This window comes from Melanotaenia boesemani, chromosome 13 (assembly GCF_017639745.1).
Source record: "Melanotaenia boesemani isolate fMelBoe1 chromosome 13, fMelBoe1.pri, whole genome shotgun sequence".
Taxonomy (NCBI): domain Eukaryota; kingdom Metazoa; phylum Chordata; class Actinopteri; order Atheriniformes; family Melanotaeniidae; genus Melanotaenia; species Melanotaenia boesemani.
The window spans coordinates 3,887,627-3,910,570 of NC_055694.1; the positions used below are offsets into that span (position 1 = coordinate 3,887,627).

Genomic DNA, 22,944 nt, shown 5'->3' on the forward strand with positions numbered 1-22,944 from the left:
TTTAGCTGTTTATAGTCAACAACTCTCTTTTATTGTTGTCAGGATGTTTCCTAAACACCCTGTAAACTTCATTGATCACACCACTGCTTACAAAAGAGCAGTTTGGACACCTAATGGCCCATCTCAAACATCCCATTTTAAGTAAACTAATTGGCAAATTCTTGTCACTTAACAGTTGTTTTGATGTCTTTCAGTTAGGATTTCGACCTCACCACAGCACTTAAACAATCCTCATCAAAGTCTTAAATGGCACCCACGTAAACACGGAAGGCAGCAGAACTTCAGTTTGTGTTCTGTTAGATTTCAGCATTTCTTTTGATAGTCTTAATCAAAATTGAGTGTAAAACTGGATGGTGATCTCCAGTTCGGTTCTGAATTGAAAGACAGATTATTCACATACGTTACCACAGATTCACTCAAACAAGCAAAGATGATGTGGAGTTCCACAAGGCCCCATTTTAGGCCCTCTACTGTTCTTTATCTACATGCTACCTCTAGCTTGGATCATTGCATTCTCATAACGTTTTTTAACTTCCTACCGGGACGTTCCTGTATCCGCAGGCCTCGTCCTGATCATTACTTTCCTGACCTCCACCATCTGAAGTTTGAGATCGAGGAGGGAATGATGCTGGATGGCCGACCGGTGCGGTTCGGCTACAACCCACTGGAGTTTCCAAACTTCAGCTGGAGAGGTTATGCTCAGATGTCCCCCATTCAGGTAGGGACATTACTTTCCTTTAACCTGTTCTATTGATCTACTGTCAGGACATTTTAATCAATGTTAAACACAGCATTTGTGTGACTTTCTTTATTCTGAATGGTGCAGTTTTTTGTAGAAGTTTATGTAACTGTGGCCCATCCTTTATCCTTCTGTTGCATGAAAAACAGATTAACCCTTGTTGCCTCTCTTTGGTAGAACTAAGAGAGATGTGTTAGTGTGTTTTCTGGGGGGAAAATGCATCTTGCAAATGTTTGCTGCTTGCCTTTGGGGGTAAAGGTGATGGTTTCAAGATCTTTTCTCTGGCTTGGCTTTGTCCCTCTCTTTTATCCTTTTATCTTTCATTTCATCTATCACCCTCCCTTCTCACATTTTTACCCTCTTCTCTCCATCCGTTTTCCTTCCTTCCTTGCTTCCTTCCCTGCTGCTCTTCTGCAGTCCAAGGTGTTGGTGTCGGTGTCGGTAACCTCTCCAGACCTCTTCCATGTGGTGCTGCGTTATGCCAATAGGGGTGGTTCGCATGTGTGGGGCCGAGTGTCGGTCATAGAGGACACTTGGAAGTACTTCTGTGGTAACTGTAAGTACTGGGATTGGTCAAATGTAGCCCTTTTTCTTCTCTTTCTATCACACATGACATCACCTTTCTTGGTTTTGAGGTTTTTCTTCAGATTTCAGCTGTGTTTCAAACATAGAAGGCAAATAAGAGTTTCATCTTACTGCAGATTAAAACAAGTTGTTTTCAATTAAACTAAAAATACATTTATAAAATATAAATTCTTGGTTAAAATGGCTGAAGCCCTGCCGTTGAAATCGAGACAGAAGTAACTCGAGTTTAAATGGAAATTAGAATGTTTTAAATCTACATTTGGTGTTGACACATATTCACCAACGGCTGAACCCCTTTGGCCTGCAAGACAGCTTAAATGTTTAGTGACATTCTTTATACCATTTACTTTTCTAGCTTTTTGTTTCTCCTGTTCCAGCTTATTACAGTTGTGTTGCTGCCATCAGATTTAAAATGAGCTCACATTTACCATGAAATCAGTAAAATATCTCAGTTTAAAAAAATAAATAAATAAAATAAAGTTTTTTTCCAATTTTTCAAAAGTTTGTAGTTCTGTCCAGGGCTCTAAATTAGCAGGCAGGGGCAGGACTTGAGTTTGATAGACACACCACGTGGCCAATGACATGCAAAACCAGACTAGGATCGTACCAACATGTTAATAAAGTGTTCTGATGACAGGGTAGTGGTACAGGCCAGGCTCACAGAACAACAGACAGAAAGGCGGCAACTCGTATTTATTTCAAGCATGTCAGGAGAATGTGAAGAAATGAGCTAAAATAAAACAAAAATAGCAGCATCTGGCTGCATTTCAGTGACACTGGAGGCTGAAATTTGTTGGAGCAGAATTTGTTAAATGAAAATATATTACTAAAATGTCATAAATTTCAAACTTTGTTATTTATTTGATTTGTTTACTATTGTTTTGTTGTTATTCATTTAAAGGATTGATTCAAATGGTAACTAAAATAAAAAACAAAAACACTGGATAAAAATTTCTTACCAGAACACAAATAATTAACAACGGCTAAATTAGGCTAAAACAGAAGCCCAGAGTTTTACTAAATGAAGAGCCAGCTCGACTAAGGAAGCAAGTGTGTGTGTGTGTGTGTGTGTGTGTGTGTGTGTGTGTGTGTGTGTGTGTGTGTGTGTGTGGGTGAGAGTGTTTACGAGTTACTGCCTGAACAAAATGCAGCTGAATGAGGAATTAAAGGAAGTGTAACAGGAAAAACTAAATGTGGTGGTGTTTGGAGGATGTAAACAACTAGGATGGTTTGTCAGTGACTCTGTGTTTACATATGTTTGCATAGACAGTGAAAGAAGGATGATTTTTATATGAATGGAAATAAATCAGTCTGTGCAAACATGGCTCCATGCAGCTTTTTGACACACTTGATTGGAACACAGCAACATTCCTACGTGGAAATCTACATCCTCTTCCTTCTGTTCTCCATCTTTTATTCTCTGCTCAGTCAACTCCATCGTTTTTCCTCTTCAGGGCCACAGATTAGTGCAGAATTCAGGGGTTTAAGAACAAAAGATTAATGTTTTCTGCCTTTCAAACTCCCTCTGCTTTCCATCTTACTCTTTCCTCCCACCTCCGCTCCATGGACGGGGTCCTTGTAGACCGCAGTGAAGCTTCAGGTATATGTGAGTGAGGCAGACGTCTATCTGACTCGTTTCATCCTCAGATATATCAATTCTGAGGGTGTCACCTCCAACGGTAAAATAACAGCCTATCAGGTCAACCGCAGAGGTAGGTCTCCACCAATCACACAATAGCAGTACATGACATGAATGATGGGGTTATTAGTGTTTACTACTGGTTACAGAGCAAACTGTTTTAATCTGCTCAAAGTGCAGCTTTCTCTTGTCCTAGTTTGAGTTTTAATGCATGACACAATAAATTTCTCTTTGTTTTCAAGGTTCAGAGCAGTCCAAGCAGATTTTCTTTGCTCCCAGCGTGCAGCCGACCTTCGTCAATGTTCCCCAGAACAACTTTGTAGAGCCTTTTGTGCTGAATCCGGGAAGCTGGACTGTCGTAATCGAGGCTGAGGGGATCCTGCTGGTGAGACACACTTGACACATGCAATCACTCCATCGTTTAAATGAGTCATCACTAGAAAACAGAGCTAAGCTACAAATGCTTCACATTAAGTAAATGATTTAGTTTTATCTTCTAAAACTCACATGACCACATCAACAGCTAAACATGTAAATGTCTAATTTCCATGTAGGATGTAAAAATGAAACACCGTTTTCCTTTCAGGACTACCTGGTTCTGCTCCCCAGTGCCTACTACGAAGCTCCCATCCTGCAAATCAAAGTTACTGAACCCTGCACCTATAGCTCTGTACCTGATGCCAGCCAGAAGTAAATATGCTCCTTTATTTTTCCTACTCTGATCCTTATCTGCCACATACACCACCCATACATTCATGTATGATGAATGATGAATGTATCAGCTCCACCTTGGAGTTGGAGTTGGAGCAAATGTTGTCATGTGGTCCCCTTACTCTAGATATATTCTTCAGGTGGTAAAAGACAAATTTGGTTCCTGCTGTTAAAATTTAACCAGAATGAAACCAAGTTTTCTGGCTTGATCTGTTGTTTTTAACATTGATGACCAAAGTTGGACACTAACCTTTGGACGGATCACCTCTGGTTCCAAAAACAACAACTTCCAATTCACCTTTATTTAGATCAATAAAATTCTGGAAAATCCAAGTATCGATTTAACAAAGACAGGACCAGTAATGTAGAGCTGAGTGTAATCAGCATAATTATGATCAGATATTTAGTTATTTTTCATGATCCAAGCCCATGAGAGGATGTAGATAGAGCTCAATAGATTGTCTTTCAAGTAAGATTCAAGCCAATTAAGAACTGGACTGAGGAGTCCTGTGCAGAACATTTTAAGGTGCACTACCCCTTTAAACATGCAGCTGTTCCTGCTTTGTTTTCATTGCCAAGTCCTACAGTCCTACATTTTGCAACATGTCAATCTCTGCCTACAACAATGTTCTGGTTTCTTTCTGTCTTCTCTGAGCTTTCTTTGTTTCATTCTTTCTTCGTCCAGCTGTTTGCTGTACAAGTTTTTGTCTCTGGACTCCTTCCCCTCCATCTCTGGCAACGATGCCAGCTGCCGCAATGACAACCACTTACCGCGGCCCTGCCCAACGGAGAAGGTCACCCCGAGCCATCCTGACATGGCCGTCTGCAGCGGACATGATGTAAGAGAAGCAGATAACAACTGAAACATGCAGCAAACAGGAAGTTACATCAGAATCATGTTTACTGCCAAGTAGGTTTACATGTACAAGGAATTTGTTTTGGTGCGTGGGTGCCAACAAGAAAACATTTAATATTTAGATTAAAAAAATGAGATAAACCAAATGAAATAAACCACCAAAGAGTCAAAGCGGGGTTCCGGGCCATGTTGATGAGGCCAGTCGCAGAGGGAAGGAACTGTTTTTATGGCGTTAGGTTTTGGTCCGGATAGACCGCAGTCTCTTGCCAGAGAGGAGCATCTCGAAGAGTTTGTGACAAGGGTGGGAGGGGTCAGCCACAATCTTTCATGCCCATCCCAGGGACCTGGCGGTGAGGGAAGGCAGTTTACAGCAAATCACCTTCTCTGCAGAGCGAATGATAGGCTGCAGTCTGCTCTTGTCCTTGGCAGTGGCAGCAGTGGCAGTGCCCACTAAATGTGTTTTTATTTCTGCTGCAGATCAGCATTGAGCTTCGGGAGCGTCTGTCATCTCCAGGTGACTACGTTCTGGTGGTCGAGTATTCCAGTGAAGAAGAATTGCCTCAGACTCTGTCTGTGGTTGTCAGCGTGCCGGGCGTACGAACACACCGGTCTCGTATCACTCTTCTGCACTGCAAATACAGGTGAGCATAGATGGGAAGATCCATCATGACTGCATGGCCAGACTCCCAGCAACTTATGCAGTTAGTATTCTTGTTTTTTTTATTACAAATAGGTTGGTAGACCTTTATTCTAATGGAGAGGTTTTAATTGTGACTTTTAAATCCTCACATCCTCCTGGCGAAGGAACCCACACGTCTAATGTTGTTCAGGAAGATTTGAGACATCAGAGTATTTTCTCAGTTTAGATGCGAGTTCAGCTCTGCATACTTTAAAATTGTTGAGCTATGTGATGTCATAGACCAGGAATCCTGATCCTTGAGGGCCAGTATCCTGCAGGTTTTAGAAGTTACCCTGCTGCAACACACATGACTCATGACAAGGCTGAGTCTGAATCAGGTGTGTTGCAGCAGGGAAACCTCTACAACCTGCAGGATACTGGCCCTCAAGGATCAGAATTGAGGATCCCTGTTAGAGATCCTTCTACATAGATAAAATCATGGAAAGTCTTGGACGTCTAGAACCTCTTGATGTGCATGAATAAAAGCAGTTGGAATTAAGACCCTTCATGACAAATCCTGCATTGTTTCTGCTTGTGGAATACACATTTTGGGTTTTATAGTGATTTTTTATGTGTGTTTGGTAGGACTCTATGATTTCTGAAATAAAGCTGCAAATGAAATTGCAGATTTTGCAAGTAAAAATGGAATTGGTTGTAAAATGTGAAATACGGTGGAATTTGAGGCTCATATGAGGCTGCAATATGTTTTCCCTCCTAATAAATACATTTATTAAACAGTGTCAAAGCCATATTGTCATGGCTGGCTCAAAAACATGATCATGGAAGGCTGCACAAAAACTTTAATCAAAAAAGGATTGATTTATTTAATAGTGAGCACAATCAATTTATCTCTAGTTTCCCGCAAAAAGGTCAGTGGTGGCTTATTGGTTACAGAGGTGGGCTTGAGCGAGCAACTGCTCCCCGGGTGCTGGAATCTGGCCGTGCAGCCAGGAGGGATTAACAATATATAAAAAGAAAACATGATGTGTGTCAGGAAGTTAATCAGTAATGTTTGCATATATGAATGTAAACATGGTGAAATGAGCATTTGATGGAACAAAAAAACTAAATTGGGTTGCAGTGTGTGGAATAACTCATCAGGGAATGGCTGAGCAGGCCTTTTATACTGGGAACACTAGACCCAGGTGTTAAACAATACGCAACGAAGCGTCCACACCCGCTGGTCTCCTGTAACAAAAAGCACAGAGTCAAAGGGCCAGCTCAGCAACCAGCAGAGGCGGGGTCGTCAGAAAGAGAAAACGAGCAGAGAGTCAAACTTATTTCAACTGCTGCAGCTTCCTGTCTGTGTGACGTCACCTCAGCTGGCAGAAAGTCTCCCCCAGGAAACCAGCAACGGCTAAGAGACCAAGAGAAACACCAGTCGTCCAAAAAATAAAGAAGTGCCACCCTAAGTGTTTCTAGAAAACATGAAAAAACTGCTTTTGTTTTGGAGAAACATTACAAACGAGGAAACCTACGTCAGACCCACTTCTCCTGCGTGTTTGATCTGCAGCTGATCCGTGGGAAAAAAATCTGTGATGTCAACAAAAGTACTTGTAGCAGAGACTGCTGCATAGTTGAAATAAAAATAATATTTAAGGGAAAGGAAAAATAAAAAAGGATTTCTTACGGTTCATATACAGAGACGATAGTTCGAATCAACTGGTGTAGGTTCGATTCCTGGTCTGGAGCTCTTTGGGACCACCCCCACCGTAGGAGCCCAGTCTGTTGTCGTCATCAAAAACATTGCACGGACATCCTAGTTAAAATTAGCTAAACTCATGTACCGTTGCTTAGCAACAACAATCTTGATGGGTAAAACAAGTAAGCAGCTATGACCGTCATTATCCAGTGATCTTTAATTTAGCCCCGGCGTTACAGAGGAGGACCCAAACCAACCGAAATAAATCATTTTAGAGTGTGCATGTAAAATAATTTGAATATTACTTTTTTTTTAACATTATGTCTCATATAATGTTAATTACATCATTAATGCCCCATTTTGTAACCGCTGCAGGTTTGTTTGTCATTTCCTAGCTAGAGATGAATCATACAGATGTGATGATGAGCAGCTGACACGAGGACGCAAACAAACACAAAGCCTCGGATTTTTAACGTGTTTCCACTTTCTGTGTTTGCTGTGTCAACTCTCATCATCCGCACTTTACTGTTGGGGTCTGTGGCCCATCTGGTTTGTCAACAGTTCTTAATGTGTGTTTTTGTGTAGCTTCCTGTGTCGATCGGTGGCCACCGATGAGCAGAACAGAGTGGCCGTTTTCTCCCTGCCTGCAGACACTGAGATCCAGCTCATCTCGGACCGAGCCAGCTTCTTCCTGGTAAGACTGTCTGCCACCTCGTGATCAAACTGAGTCTCCAGATGAGCTCAGGACACGGATATTAATAATACAAACAAGTCCATTATTCAGTATTTATCTAATAATAAATTAATATTACATTATTATTATTATTAATGTATTTTTATTATTTAATGATAAATTGTAAAATAACTATAAATTGTAATACATTAAAATATTATGATTAATATAAATATATTATAAATTGGATATTATTCAACAGTATTAAAATAATAATTTTACCAGAACATCATTATTAAAGGGACTTTAACGCCTATCATTTATTGCTCATCCTGCTGTATTTACAGTCAGGTTTCCTTCACATGGAGTCCTGTAAAAAGTCCAGAACAGTTTTATTCTCTCACGTCTCACTAACACAACATTTCAGAGCTGCAGAGTTTGTGTTGAAACAGCGTCTGACTGAAAAGAGAAATTTAATCTGCACTTGGATGAGATTCAGTTATATTAATCAGAAAATAGCAGCATGAGGTCTTTATGATCAACATCTAAAGGTTTTTCCTTGTTGTCTGCAGCACAAAGTGTACCTGGTGCCTAAAGACCAGTTTACCATGGAGTATGTTGAACCTAAGGTCCACTGTATCAGCACTCATGGACATTTCTCACCTGACAGGTAAAGTTACACATTAAAACTGGAAAAAAAAAAACAACAACTTTGTAATTATTTACCATCTCCCTCCATCTCCTCCGGCAGTTCCTCCTGTGTGCCGTCGCGCTTCCAGATCCCATTGGACTCTCTGGTCCTGAAGGAGGGCCAGAGCTCCTCCACCGAGGAGGAGCCCATCCAGGCGTCTCCTGCAGCAGCTCCTCCTCTCTTCTACCAGAGCGATGAGCCGGTCTGGATGAGAGGAGCCAGACCTCCTTTTGGAGCCGATAACAACGACCACATAAGACTCGATTCGCTGCAGGTACAAACGCACGTTGGTCTGAGACCGAGGTAGTTTTACTCCGACTGTAGCATTCCTGCTGAACTAGGTGCAGCTGTACTGAGGACTTTACTCTCTTTCTCTCCCAGAATGCAGTGGTATACTCGACCCGCATTCAATCCCTCGGGCGCTACGTCTTCATCCTCCATTATCATCAGCCTCATCACCCCACATACCCCATGCAGGTCTACATTAATGGAGGACGGATCTGGCAGGGTGAGAACACATCCCGAAAGCTTGTAATCTGTGGGCAGAGTACATTTATCAGATTTTATTTATATACATATATATATATATATATATATATATATATATATATAAAATTAATAGACATCTAATTTTTAATTAATTGAGCAGCTATAACAGCTTCAACTCTTCTGGGAAGGCTTTCCACAAGGTTTAGTAGTGTGTTTATAGGAATTTTTGACTGTTCCTTCAGAAATGAGGTCAGACACTGATATTGGACGAGAAGACCTGGCTCTCAGCCTCCGCTCTAATTCATCCCAAAGGTGTTCTTTCAGGTTAAGGTCAGGACTCAGTGCAGGCCAGGCAAGTTAATCCACACCAAACTGGCTCATCCTGGTCTTTATGGACCTTGCTTTGTGCACTGGTGCGCAGTCATGTTGGAACAGGAAAGGGCCATTCCCAAACTGTTCCCACAAAGGTGGGAGCATGGAATTGTCCAAAATCTTTTGGTATGCTGAATCATTCAGAGTTCCTTTCACTGCAACAAAGGGGCCAAGCCAAGCTCCTGAAAAACCACAATCCTCCCTCCACCAAACTTTACACTTGGCACAGTGCAGTCAGACAGGTACCGTTCTCCTGGCAACCGCCATACCCAGACTCTTCCATCAGATGGTGAAGTGTGATTATGTCTCCACTGATCTAGAGTCCAGTGGTGGCGTTCTCTTCACCGCTGCATCCAACGTTTTGCATTGCTTTTAATGATGTATGGCTTGGATGCAGCTGCTCGGCCATGGAAACCCAATCCATGAAGCTCTCTTCTCACTGTTCATGGGCTGACTTGAAGGCCAGCTAGAAGGTCTGTAGCCATCGACTCTACAGAAACTTGTTGGCCTCAGCATCCACCGACCCAGTCATTTTCTGAGGCCTACCACTTTGTTATGATACCACTGACAGCTGACTGTGGAATACTCAGGAGTGGATTTGCGACTGGACTTGTTGCACAGGTGGCGTCCTATCACAGAACCACGCTGGAATTCGCTTTGTGAATTTGCTTCACAAATGTTTGTAGACACAGTCTGCATGCCTCGGTGCTTCATTTAATGTATATACGTAGATGATGTAGGAGTTTGAAGAAAATAACGTGATCTGTGTGTTTCAGGCCACACCAACGCCTCCTTCTGTCCTCATGCTTATGGCTGCCGTAACGTGCTGGTCTCTGAGAATCAGATCATTCTGGATGTGACGGATCACGACGTCTTCCTCACAGTGCAGATTCCTCCTGGGAAGACGCTGTGGCTGGTAAGACTCGGCTTTATTTGCTATCATACAAACAACCACATTATGTGTTAGTGTTGGAAGAAGCTGGCCCGACGTCCAACAAGTCATGTGTTTGTTTAAAGTCTAAAATATGAATAAAAAATCCAGTCTAATGTTTTTGACTCAACAGGACTATGTCCTTATTGTTCCTGAGGCGAGCTACAGCTCCAGCTACCTGAACGAGGAACCTCTGGATAAATCATACGACTTCATCAGCAGCTGCGGCCAAAACAGCTTTTACATCGAGTCAGTGTCACAGGCTGGATTTTCTGATCAGCTGTTCACCTTTAATGAAGGTTTTTGTCCATTTTGAGTAACCTGTCGTGGTCTTTTCAGTCCCTCTGCTGCCACCCCGTTCTGCCTCGGCTCTGCCGTGTCTCTGTCGGCCTTCTTCAACAACGGGGCGATGCCCTGCGCCTGCCATGAGGTGGGAGCTGAGAGCGACACCTGCGAGCAGTTTGGCGGTCAGTGTCGGTGCAGGCCAAACGTGATTGGACGAGACTGCTCCATGTGCGCGACGGGCTACTGGGGATTCCCCAACTGCAGACGTGAGGGTCTTGATTGGCTTTAATAAATTAGTTTTAGCTGCAGAGAAGTGAATTTTTCTTTCATCCTCTCGTTCCTTCCCGCCTCCTCTGCAGCCTGTAACTGTGGTGGGACGAGGTTATGTGAGCCGGTGTCTGGGGACTGCATCTGTCCTCCGAGGACTGTCCACCCAGAGTGCATCCAGTGTGAGCCTCAGACCTTCGCCTGCCACCCAGTGGTGGGCTGCGAGGTCTGTAACTGCTCTCAGCCCGGCATCATCTCTGATGTGAGCTGCGACACGCTCAGTGGACAGTGCAGGTACATCAAGATGGAAGAAAACTTTCATCACGTTTCTTCCTCGTTTTAAATCAGGTTTTTTATTTCTGATGACCCAGATATGAAGATTGTTTCATAGTGTGAATTGTTAAATATCTGTGTGGTGGGCCCCATGGGGTTGAGTGTAAGCAGATTGTAATCCTCCAACCTTCTGGTTGGTTGATGACCAGCAGCAACGTTTCATCTTTATCCTTTTCTTTCTCTGTTATTCTTCATTAAATTTGTTGACACAGAAATTCATAAAAAACTGATTTTTCTTTCGTCCATTTAGAAAAAAAAACAGCTTGTCTTTTATTTAAATTAATGTTAAATGCTTTTATATTGAACTATTAAAATTAGATTTTTTTTCTTTTCTCCCTTTTAGATGTAAAGAAAACATTATTGGCCGCCAATGTGACCGCTGCGTCCCTGGTTTCTATGGTTACCCCAACTGCAGGCCATGTGACTGTAATGAGGCAGGAACTGAAGAGCAAGTGTGTGACTCCTTCACAGGACAGTGTCTCTGCAAGGTTGGGGAAACAAACACAGGAAAACACACACATTCCTCCATTCCTTCGTATGACTTAACTCTCTCTCTCTGTGTGATCCCTCCACCTGCAGGAGAACGTCCAGGGCATCCGATGCGATCAGTGCAGAGTTGGTACTTTTCATTTGGACCCGACCAACCCTAAAGGCTGCACCAGCTGCTTCTGTTTTGGAGCCACCGACCAGTGCCAGAGCTCTAACAAAAGACGCATAGAGGTACTCATGTTTGTTCATTTTAGATTTTATAAAATGTTTCCCCGGGTCTTGGGGCCCTCTCTGTCTGACCCTTGAAGAGAGTGTTGTCACATTCACGCAATCACATTCATCACTGAAAACAATTCATTCCTTTTATTTTGACTCAGTCACTAACACATAAGGTTACTGTTTTGGCCTGCAGGTAATGGTTTAGTTTATTTGTTGCTGGACATGTTTTTCTTAATTTGTCTTTTATAGGTGCTCCTGATGATTGCTAGCTTTCTTTTCTTTCAGAGGCTGTAGGATGTTTTCTGTTGAGCTTGTTTACAGGTGTAGCCGCTGCTTGTCTGGTTTTTCCATTTCAGTTGTACAGTTGTTGCTGTTGTTTTCTATCTTTGTACCTTTTCTCCTTTTTCTTCTCTCCCTCTGTTTTCTCCCCACATTCCACCTTCCTTTGTTTTCCCATGTCAGGTCCATAATGAACATCTAACTTAACAATAACCAAATAAATTTTACGCATATTAAATATTTCAGTTTCTCCTGAACAATTGAGAATTTGTTGATCATCATTTCTGTCTGTACTGTTTCCTTTCAGAGGTATTAATTAAATATTGTCTTGTACATTTTTGACTTGTAGATCATGGACATGGAAGGGTGGGTGCTACTCGGGGCAGACAGACAGGAAGTACCAGTGACCGTGTATCCGGGTCAGGACCTTGTAGAGGCAGACCTCAGTGATGTGCCTGATGTGTACCAGGACCTCCACTGGCATGCTCCTAAGACTTACCTAGGAGACAAGGTATGAGATGGAGGGTCTTTGGAAGCGAATGTTTGAGTTGATGCCTTTAAGCCTGCTGTGGTGCCATATTTTTTACCAATGACAACAGAAAAGAAGGATTACTGTAAAGTTAATGGAAGCTGTCAGTGTTTTATGTTTTCAGCACTGGTTGCTGGTAAAGAGAAAACAAACAAACAACAAAAAAACTTGTGGGGCATGTAGATTTTGAGCAATAAGGGTCCAAAAATTGAACCTTGGGGAACTCCACATCTTTAAGTATATCTATAGTTATTAATTTACAGAAAGGTAAAAATCTGTCTTTCAAATAGGATTCTAGCCAATTCAGAACTGGGCTGGCGAGTCTCATTCAGTTTTCCTGTCAGTCTAGTTGCATACTATGGTCTATTGTGTCAAAAGCACTGAAACTGAACTTGTTCTGCTGCCATGGCATGCCCTTAAGCTTCGTATGGGATGAGAGACCTCTGATGATACATAGAGTTGAATGTCATCAGCATAATTATAATATGATATTTTGTTTGTTTTCATGTTTCAAGCTAGTTGTAGCATGTAGATTTTGAACAATAGGGAGCCCCTTGGGAACTCCACATGCCATCTTTAAGTGTAGCTACAGTTACCAGTTCAATACAGAGCTGAGCGTCATCAGCATAATTATAATTATCAACAGTCTTTTAACTTACTTAGTAAATTCACTAAAGAAAGTATCTAAATCTGCTTACAGAATTCCAGACAATTTTATTGAGTTTAAATCTGAACAAAATTATCTTTTAGATACAATCCCTTTTTTTGTTAATTGAACCATTTTCTTTCTTTGTACTTTTAAATAATTTTAACTGCTTTTTTTTGTTTTCGATCTGTAAACACCTTGTGTTGTTTCATGCATGAAATGTATTTTTTATTCTTGTTCATAAGTACAAAAAATAAAAATTCAGATTTAAGTTTCCAGCTATTGATAAATCCTGTTAACCATATAATCTAACAACACACACCTAAAATAAAATATTTACCTGCAGTTTCTTTATTTTCCCACCAGGTTCTGGTCTTGTCTTGTATTGAAGCACATTTCTGAGTAAAAGCACAAGTTGGTAAATTACAAACTTTGCATTGAAATGTTCTCATGCACGCACAAATCTGTGCATAAGCACGGTTGATTAAAAGAGCTTAGGTGATTTGTTCAAATGTCAAATAATGGACAATAAAGGTATATTTAAAGCTAACATGACACGCAGAAACGAGGACATTATAAGAACGTCCTCCCACACTCGTACCTTCATTCCACAGACGGACAGATCCCACATTGTGGGTGTGTTTGGATACAGATCAGTGTTTTGTCTGAGTGTTTGACTCAACAGCTTTAATGCAAGCTTCGACCATCATGATGGTGAGATTTAAAGTTCAGACTGAATCTTGTTAGACGTCGACCTGCTGATACCTGCACGGCTTTCATAGAAGTGCAGGTATTTCATCTTTCATGAAAGAAACATGAGCTGTGTTTGGGTTTACAGTCAGAGTGTAATCAGCATCAAGAAGCAGCACGATGAGGTTAAAGCTCCTGGTTTTGCCAAATGTAATGATGCTCCTAATCCTACATCTCAATCTCTACATTCAGCTTCATTGCTTTCCATCCATGTGTGTTTCTGCAGGTCTCGTCTTATGGAGGTTATCTGAGATATCGTCTTCAGACTCAAACCATGAGAGGAGATTCGCTGACTCTTCCTGCAGAAGCTTCCAGACCTGACATCATCCTGAAGGTGCAAAATGCACACAGATAGTATACGTGTATGATATTACCACAACCTGCTGTAACATCATCTCTGCACCTGCACCACACACACACACACACAAATGCGACTTTAAATGAGACATGTAATAACTGACATATAACATGTCACCCAGTCTGTTATAAGATGAACTATGTTCAATATATTAAATTTGATATTAACTTTGATTTTAAATGGTCACTTAAAATTATTATTAAATAATTTTGCCATTTTCAGCTCTATTTTGCCACATGTTCAGAATGACACTTGTGCTGTTTCTGAAAGCAAATCCGAACAAACACTGGAAGTAGATCTGGATTCAGCTGCCAACTTAGCGTCTTTGTCGCTATATTTATCCAAACTTACGACTTTGTAAACACTCTTTAAAAACAGATGTGAAAGCGTGCAGACATAGGCCCCTCCCCCACCTTGAAGCAGTCACAGGAGACATGGTGTTGTGTTGAAATCAGCACCCCTCACGCCACAGTCCCTCCCCGCTACAGTTAAGGCAGATGTTCACCTCTGAACTGAATCCAGACTGAAAATGAATCACATTGGCGAATCTGTGACTGACTGATCCTTTCCTGGTTTAGTCACATATTTATAACGTCTGTGTAGACTGCAGTAGGCTTCAATTTCACGTTTAACACCTAGCTTTCGGTGCACTAGCTGTTAACATTTGATTAATGAGCAGCAGCCCTGATTAGAGATGATTATGTAAGAAGAACACATAAACACTACTGCACATGTCTAACAACACTGTGTTTTTTTTACCTGCAGGGTAACCAGATGACCCTGGTGTTCATGGAGAAAGAATATTCCTCACCTGAAGAGCCTCACCTGGGAATCATTCACCTAGTTGAGGTGAAATGAATTTTTATTAAAGTTACAGAAGTGAGAAGCGATGTAAGAAATTCAGTTCATGTTTATTCTTCCATCAGCGCAGATAAAATCCTCCTTCTGTCCCAGATATTTGCATTCAGATTTTTACAGTTAAAGTCAAACCTAAACTCAAGCTTCTTTGCAGGAGAGCAAACTGAGATCTTCAGATGTTCTTAATGTCAATAATTAGCGCTTACATAATTCTACGGTGCGTGTTTAGTTACTGGAACAACAGATGGTAGCAGATGCAGGATCTGGAGTGGTGCTGTACTCACTGGCTCCTGTTGTAGTAACCCTTGACATGTTTTACTTCTATTGTTTTGGTAAGAAATATATATTTTTAAAGATCGGGTTGAGATGCTGTGCTGCTTAATAAACTCTGTCGGTACTTCTGTCAGTGTTCATGATGGGTTACCATGCCAACCAGGAAGTTGTTCACAGCTAAGTATGCTAATGAAAGCCTGGGTAATGTATGGAGTTAGCAGCTGCTGCTGCATGTGACACAACACCACAAGTTCATTGATCTCTGGAGATTTAGATGAGCCTCTTTCTTTGTTCCACTACCAAGTCTCCAACAGTCTGTCAACTTTTATAAAAGAATTAATAAAGTTATTTTTATTTTCCCTTAATTTAGTTTAACTAAACTCATTACACAAACGTACAAGCAGAAAATCAAGTGATTTTAAATAAAGGTGGAGGGAAAAGGTCATGACATCAAAGATCCATCCTTCTTCTTCTCACAGGGAGGTTTCCGTCACGCTCAGACCGGAAACTCTGTGTCCCGGGAAGAGCTCATGATGGTTCTGGTCAGTCTGGAGTCTCTGCAGATCCGAGCCCTCCACTCCCAGTCGGCCCACTCCGTGTCGCTACGCGACGCCGTGCTGGAGGGGGCGGAGAACCTGCTCAGTGGACGCCATGCAAACAGCGTGGAAATCTGCATGTGTCCCGCCAGGTACCTCGGAGACTCGTGTCAGGTGAGTGACCAACTTTAAATTTCATCCTAATGTTCACAGTCAGCCGATAGGGAAAAGCTGTTCAGCATAACCACGTTTTTAATCCCCTATTTAAATTAAAGTGAAAAAAGAATTAAATTTAGTTTGTTAATCCTTGTTTTTCTGTCGGAAACCCATTGAAGTTTTGTAAGAATAAAGTCAAAGTTTTATACTTTTATTTATATTTTTATTTTAATATCTTTATTTTAGTTTTTATTTTTATTAAAATCATATTTAGGCCTATGTAAACTCTAATATTTTATTATCTTTTTATTTGTATTTTTTTTATTTAAAATATTTATCTAAATGAATATATATTTGATGTTTTATATATTGTTTTATTTATTTTTTGTATTTCTATTTCATATTCATATTATTTATGTTAATCTATAGATTTTTTTATATATAATTACGTATTATTTGCAACAGTCAGGCGCGTTGCAGACATTAATACTCCCGTCTCTCTGCAGAAATGTGCTCCAGGTTACTACAGAGACACAGTCGGCCTGTTTCTGGGGAAATGTGTCCCCTGCAACTGTAACGGACACTCCGACCAGTGTCTGGATGGATCTGGAATCTGTGTGGTGAGAATCTTTTATATTTAACTCAGAAATCCTCGCAAACCTCATGAGATTTTTATCCTCTAATTTCTTTTTTTGTTTATTTTTCCACCAGAAATGCCAACACAACACTGCTGGTGACCACTGCGAGCAGTGCAGAGGAGGTTTCCTCGGCAACAACAGCCTTGATGGACAAGCTGTGTCCTGCTTCAGTTGTCCCTGCCCACTGAGAGTCCTGTCCAATAAGTCAGTGTGTTTTTAATGTCCATTTTCACTCTGTGACCCTTGGCAGTGTTTATAAATGTAATATTTCCCTGTATAGTTTTGCAGAGGGATGTGTACAGAGGAGTTCTGGGATGCAGTGTCTATGCATGCACGGTTACGCTGGACCACACTGCGAAAGGTAAAAAAAAAAAAAAAAAAAACCTTCTTCTTCTTAAAACATAACCACGATGTGTTTGTTTCACTTTAGGAATATTTCAATAGTTTCTTTCTAAGGCCAGTGCAGCGTTATTGATCCATGCTTTTATCACCTGTAGAATAGATTATTCTAATGTTCTTCTTTCTGGTCTTTCTGAAAAGACTATTAATCCACTACAGCGATAAAACTCAGCAGTTGGTCTGCTAACGAAGACCAGAAAGACCAGAAAGATCTCATGTTATTCCAGTTTTAAAATCTTCATTGGTTTCCTGTGTGCTTCTGAATTTATTTTAAAATATTTTATATTAATTTTTACAACTCTTAAAGGTTTTAGTCCTCAGTATTTATCTGACTTGCTTTTAGTTTTGAGCCTCCCAGAGTCCTCAGATCATCTGGGTCTGGTCTCTTATTTGTTCGTAAGGCAGCACTAAAACATGCGGAGAAGCATCTTTTAGTGTTTGTGGTCCTTGCCTGTGGAGCATCCTTCCAGACGACCTCAGGGCAGCTGGGAGTGCCAATATTTTTAAAAGAAAACTTAAGACTTACCTTTTTAATAAAGCTTTTAAGTGAAAACTTTTTATTTGTATTCATAACTGGTACTTCCATTCTTTATATATTTCCTAGTGTCTAATGTTAAATCTGGTTTTCATTATTTTCTGATTGTGTTTTACTAATTTATTTAGTAATTACTAATTTATCACATTTGTATTCTTTGCATTGGTGATGAACATGCTTGAATATTTAACCCATGTTTATTTTTTTATTTTATTTTATTTTATTTTTACTTGTAGTGTTTAGTTTCCCCATTGCTGTCGGTACTGGGGAAAAACAATGAGAGGACATATATATGTGTGTATGTCTAAGTAAAATTTTAGTGTTAGCACATATCAAGATAAAAATCACAGTGTTTTTTAAAAAAATAGTGTGACCCGTGGGATTGTGGTCTGGGGGATGTGGATGGTTAAGATGGATTTTATTTATATTATTGTTTTATTGTCTTTTTAATGTAAAGCAATTTGTGTTTTATTTTCTAGGAAAAGTGCTTTAGATATAAAGATTAATTTATTAATATTTCCACTTTAGACCTTAATGCCTGAATTTATTTACAAATATATATTAAAAAAAGAATAAATAAACACATAAAAATTTAGGAAAAATGGCAAAAAGAAAAAAAGACTGGAACTAAAGTAAATATAACTAAATATTAAATAGACTGTATTCAAAGACGTATACAAATACAAATAAGTATTTATAATTTTACAAGAAAAACATACATTAAAATAAAAAAGTAAAATAAAATAAAACTTACAGTAAAAAAATAAGACCAGAAGTTGTTTGTTGCTAGGCATTAGGGTGTTTAAGGCAGTTTACTGATGTTTGTTTTCAACTGTGGTCATCTTATGCAGGTGTGCCCCTGGTTTCTATGGCAACCCCATGGTTCTTGGGAGCAGATGCCAGCCGTGCCATTGCCATGGCAACACTGACCCGAACATGCTGTTCACGGATTGTGACTCACTGACTGGACAGTGTCTCAGCTGCATGCACAACACTGCGGGACATCAGTGTGAAATCTGCGCTCCTGGTTACTATGGAGACGCCATCCGTGCCAAAAACTGCACCAGTAAGTTTAGCGTTAGAACAAATCAAAATACTCACTTGCAGGGGGTGCAGAGGGTAAAAAAGTTTTTCTTCTGCAGAATGCGACTGTTCTCCGTGTGGAACCGAGTCATGTGACCCTCGTACTGGACAGTGTCGCTGTAAACCAGGAGTGACTGGACCACACTGTGACCGCTGTGAGGTGAGGGCCACTCCGGTCCTCCTGTGAGTTGCTTTTCAGCTGAAACAGATCCTGACATGAGCGATGTTGTTCCTTTAAGGTTGGCTCATTTGGCTTTGAGTCGTGTTCTGGCTGCCATCGGTGCAACTGTGATGCCTCGGCGGCTCTCGTCCAGCCATGTGATCCACAGAGCGGTCAGTGTTCCTGTCAGCCTGGAGTCAACGGGCCCAGCTGTAGACAGTGTGCTCCTGGATACTGGGACTACGGCCCATACGGATGCAGGAGTAAGTAGTTCTAATTAAAATGGCTCAGATTTGCAACAACAACCAGCATCACGTGGCTAAGACTCTTTTGTTTGACTCTTTACAAAGGGTCAGATTATTGGCTTTTGCCAAATAAACAAAGCAAATAAAAAGTAGAGCTGAATGTCGTCGGCATAATTTTGATCAGCTAATATGTTTGTTTCCATGATCCGAGGTAGTGGGAGCAAATAGATGCTGAACAATAAGGGGCCCAAAATGAAGCCTTGGGGAACTCCATGTGTCATCTTTGTTTTAGTGGATTTATAGTTACCAAATGACACAAAGTAGTTTCTGTCTCTCAAGCTAAATGTCATATACTGACAGAAAATTCTGGCAGTATTGATTTGCAAACCTCTTCTAAAACTTACTGGAGGTCTCAAACCTGATTTATCCTTCCAGAGTGTGATTGTAGAGGGGGCCCTTGTGACCCTCGGACAGGAGACTGCCACTGTCCTGATGGGATGACCGGTAGACAGTGTGACAGCTGCTCACATAGGTACGACGTACCTGTAGACAACCAGCTTGGCATGCACTGTGAACGTAAGGAAAACACACTGCACAGCAACTGAGGAGAAAAATGACAAACAGATGAGTGTGAAACAAAGTGTGTGTGTCCACTTGCAGCTTGCGACAGCTGCGTCATCGTCCTATTGGAGGATCTGGAGAAGATGAACGACGACTTCAGCTCAGTAGCCGATCAGCTGAGGAACCTGAACGCCAGCTCCATGGCCTGGGCTCAGCTTAACAACCTTAACAAGACCGTGGAGGATATTTCTGTAAGTTCATACAAAGACAAAAACATACGTTCCTGAACAATGCCTTTTCACCCATGCAGCATGATTATCCCTTGGTTTAAATACGTCCTGCACCAAGAAGAATCCAAGCAAAAGCAAAATGTTTTGCTACGAATCATTTATGTCAGATGGTTTGAGGGCAGGAGCAAGACAGTAACCGAAAGCTATGTCTCGTCTCACTAATGTAACTCTGAGGCCTGATAAAGGTCAAGTTTTGCTCATGGCTTTGGCGATGAAGCGGCCACAGCGGCTCAAACTGGACTTTCAAGCCCCTTTTTGAACCCCTTCAAACTGCATGAAGGAGAATGGCGTGGTGAATCCAGGTATCTGAGCTAAAATGATGATGTCCTTTGTTTCGAGGTGAAGATACTTAGTTTATTGAACCAGTTTAAAGCAGCTGTTCTGAAACTTAAGAACTCAAGTTAGTCAAACCTGCTTCCTGGAACGGTGCAGACACAATCACCTCATCAAACAAAAGAAATGATTGTTGATTTCAGGAAAAACAGGAGTAAACAAAGAACTTTTACATCCAGGGAAAAATAAGAATTACCGTTCAAGCTGCATGAGCATTACGATCTGATAGTTTCTGACTCAGCCAAGCAAATCTATTAGTTGCTTATCTTGTAAACCCATAAACCAGTTGCCATGGTGATGCAACCCAGTAGGAGGATAATGGGCTTGATGATGGTGTAAATCCAGAGCTGGACCTGAAGTTGCCTCACTAAGCCACTGATCCGGCCTCGTAGTTCAGGCAGCAGGTGTCTGCTCGGGTTTACTTTGAATGCTGCGTTTAAAACCACGTAAACTTAAGCTTTTGTTGGGTTCTCTGGCTTCCATCAACACAATCCATAAGCATTTATTTTTAATATTGATTGTAAATCAACCCACAGAGTGACTGTGAGCGTGTGTGGTTGTCTGTTATTCCAGCGTGCCGTAGAGAACTACAACAGCACGCTGGATAAAAGCAGCATTCGGGCCGACATGCTGGACGACGAGATTGTAAATCTTGATGATGATATCGATAAACTGCAGAAAAAGGTGAGACACACTCGCTGTTAAGTGTTTTTCTAACCTAACCTTTAAGCTTCCACTCAGGACCTGCTGACTTTAAACAAGCTAAATGAGCCATTGTTGTGTTTTCAGGTGGGGGAGATGGTTGAGCGGGTCGGTGGCCTGAGTGACAGCACCACTAACACACACCAGAGGGCCGAAGATCTGCTGTCCTTCATCAACAATATCAGCATGGAGATAAACGGTAGGAAGCACAGAGGCAGAATATTTTCCTCTGCAGATGTTTTTCATATCTTCTGTTGTCTCAACAGACATGAAAGTGAGCTTTTCTTCATGGATGCACCGATGCAATCGTTAAAGTTTACAACTTCAAAAATCAATGGGTTGTTATTGTAAATAAATGTCAGGGTTGCCAGATCAATGTAAAATAAAAAAAAGCCTACATTTATCAAATAAATTTGGGATTTTTAATAGGACAGTCAAAATTAAACCGTTAATGTAATGAGATTAATTTGTGAATTTGGCACATTAATAAGATATAAACAAAGTTATTACTCAACCCGTAAAATAATCTGAATTTAGCATAATCTCGGCGAGAGAAGATGCTTTGGTAAAGCAGTGAACCAAATCCACCAAAAACCACTTTATCCTCCTTATTTATGAAGTTTCTGGCAGTTTTCAAGCCTCATTACCTCCGACAAGGCAGAGGTTATGTGTCCGGCTGCGTACAGTTGTTAGCAACATAAGTCAAAAGGTGCCATTTACTGAAGCCAATTTTCTTTTCCCTTTGAATCTTTTTGTTATTTGGAAGTAGACAAACCTTCAATAAAAAAAATAATTGAGTAGCATGTGAGATTACTTTGAGCTTTACTTTTAAATAGAAAATGTCAAAATTCTTACTAGCTTATGTTATTTATTGTATCACACACTGACAGGTCAGTAATGAATGCACCTCACGTCTTTCTGGTATCGATGCAGCTCCGGTAGAGGACCCATGCGGTCAGTGCAGCCATGTCCAAAACGTTATAAAACAGCACAACAGGCCACCTTCTTGCTGCTTTAGATGAATACTGCCTTGATATCTAGTCAAGAATGTCTTCTCTTAACTTGGTCCTATTTCCCTTTCTATTCATTTCTCTTCATACTTAAATGGACCATGCTATTTGTGGAAGTGGACCAGAGTTTTAAAGTGGACCAAATCTCAGTGTGTGTGCCATAAGAGCACATTCACACTGGCATTTGGTCCATTTTAAACAAACTTAAAAACCAGGAATCTGCATGAATCCTGATGTTGTTCGCTTACAGTGTGAGAGCAAATAGAGAAGTGATGCAGAGCAACGTGCTGGATATCTCGCCTTTTCTGCTACTCATACTGGACAGTTTCTAGTAAAACTGTATTAGGTTTGAACACCAAAATAAAAACAGAAACAAAACTTTTTAACAAATTTATTGTTGCTCCTTTGCTTACTTGCATTGTTTGCGGTTCTGGCCATTCGATGAGTCACATTGTTTCTGCATTTTTCCATCTTGGTCAGTGGTTTTTTTGGGAAATGTCGTCCCTGAGTGAGCAGTTGTTGTAACTGCATGATGGTGTCCAGGTGTTTTGATCCGCTTGACATGTGCAAGCAAATCAAACCGGAGCAAGGCGTGAATTTTTTTAGGAATTCCCTGCCCAATCCAACAGAGTCCTCAGGACCATCCTGGTGTGAAAATTCAGCCGATTACATCAGAGAACTATGGGAAAAGGAAGATGATGTGACAATATGAGAGAAAATGACGCATCAAATATAGAAAACTCAGTCTGGTACAACTGACTGTGTCTATTTGAAAGATTTCTACTATTTTTTTTTTTTTTTTTATGGTTGTTGCCAAAATTTAAACCTTTCTCAAGGAGATTTGCCCGTTTAAGATCTTAAAATGTGACATGACCTTCGCCTTTGGACCCTGGATACTGATGTTAATTCTCATTCTTTTAAAAGAAAAATTGAATTGTTTTTCTTATATAGCCTACATGTGTGTATCATTATAAATTATATGTTTTTGGGCATTGCAAACCCC

The 22,944-nt window shown here is 40.7% G+C and overlaps 1 protein-coding gene across 2 annotated transcripts in view; it reads left to right on the forward strand.

The window, feature by feature from the left end:
• lama5 (laminin, alpha 5) overlaps positions 1 to 22,944 on the forward strand; it is a 110,281-nt gene that overhangs the window by 63,307 nt on the left and 24,030 nt on the right. Inside the window, exons 22-51 of one of the 2 annotated variants that reach the window (XM_042002918.1) lie at positions 562 to 718; positions 1,157 to 1,295; positions 3,206 to 3,348; positions 3,550 to 3,653; positions 4,360 to 4,513; positions 5,008 to 5,171; positions 7,437 to 7,545; positions 8,097 to 8,194; positions 8,276 to 8,489; positions 8,597 to 8,723; positions 9,853 to 9,992; positions 10,141 to 10,256; positions 10,347 to 10,558; positions 10,652 to 10,853; positions 11,236 to 11,380; positions 11,472 to 11,612; positions 12,229 to 12,390; positions 14,031 to 14,138; positions 14,928 to 15,011; positions 15,773 to 16,003; positions 16,492 to 16,605; positions 16,697 to 16,827; positions 16,904 to 16,984; positions 18,409 to 18,623; positions 18,700 to 18,800; positions 18,880 to 19,063; positions 19,481 to 19,621; positions 19,706 to 19,857; positions 20,803 to 20,913; positions 21,019 to 21,130. In XM_042002918.1, coding sequence (XP_041858852.1) covers positions 562 to 718; positions 1,157 to 1,295; positions 3,206 to 3,348; positions 3,550 to 3,653; positions 4,360 to 4,513; positions 5,008 to 5,171; positions 7,437 to 7,545; positions 8,097 to 8,194; positions 8,276 to 8,489; positions 8,597 to 8,723; positions 9,853 to 9,992; positions 10,141 to 10,256; positions 10,347 to 10,558; positions 10,652 to 10,853; positions 11,236 to 11,380; positions 11,472 to 11,612; positions 12,229 to 12,390; positions 14,031 to 14,138; positions 14,928 to 15,011; positions 15,773 to 16,003; positions 16,492 to 16,605; positions 16,697 to 16,827; positions 16,904 to 16,984; positions 18,409 to 18,623; positions 18,700 to 18,800; positions 18,880 to 19,063; positions 19,481 to 19,621; positions 19,706 to 19,857; positions 20,803 to 20,913; positions 21,019 to 21,130 — 4,292 coding nt within the window. Of the gene's footprint in view, positions 1 to 561; positions 719 to 1,156; positions 1,296 to 2,906; positions 3,037 to 3,205; positions 3,349 to 3,549; positions 3,654 to 4,359; positions 4,514 to 5,007; positions 5,172 to 7,436; positions 7,546 to 8,096; positions 8,195 to 8,275; positions 8,490 to 8,596; positions 8,724 to 9,852; positions 9,993 to 10,140; positions 10,257 to 10,346; positions 10,559 to 10,651; positions 10,854 to 11,235; positions 11,381 to 11,471; positions 11,613 to 12,228; positions 12,391 to 14,030; positions 14,139 to 14,927; positions 15,012 to 15,772; positions 16,004 to 16,491; positions 16,606 to 16,696; positions 16,828 to 16,903; positions 16,985 to 18,408; positions 18,624 to 18,699; positions 18,801 to 18,879; positions 19,064 to 19,480; positions 19,622 to 19,705; positions 19,858 to 20,802; positions 20,914 to 21,018; positions 21,131 to 22,944 lie in introns of both variants that reach the window. The other variant, XM_042002919.1, reaches the window with a different exon arrangement.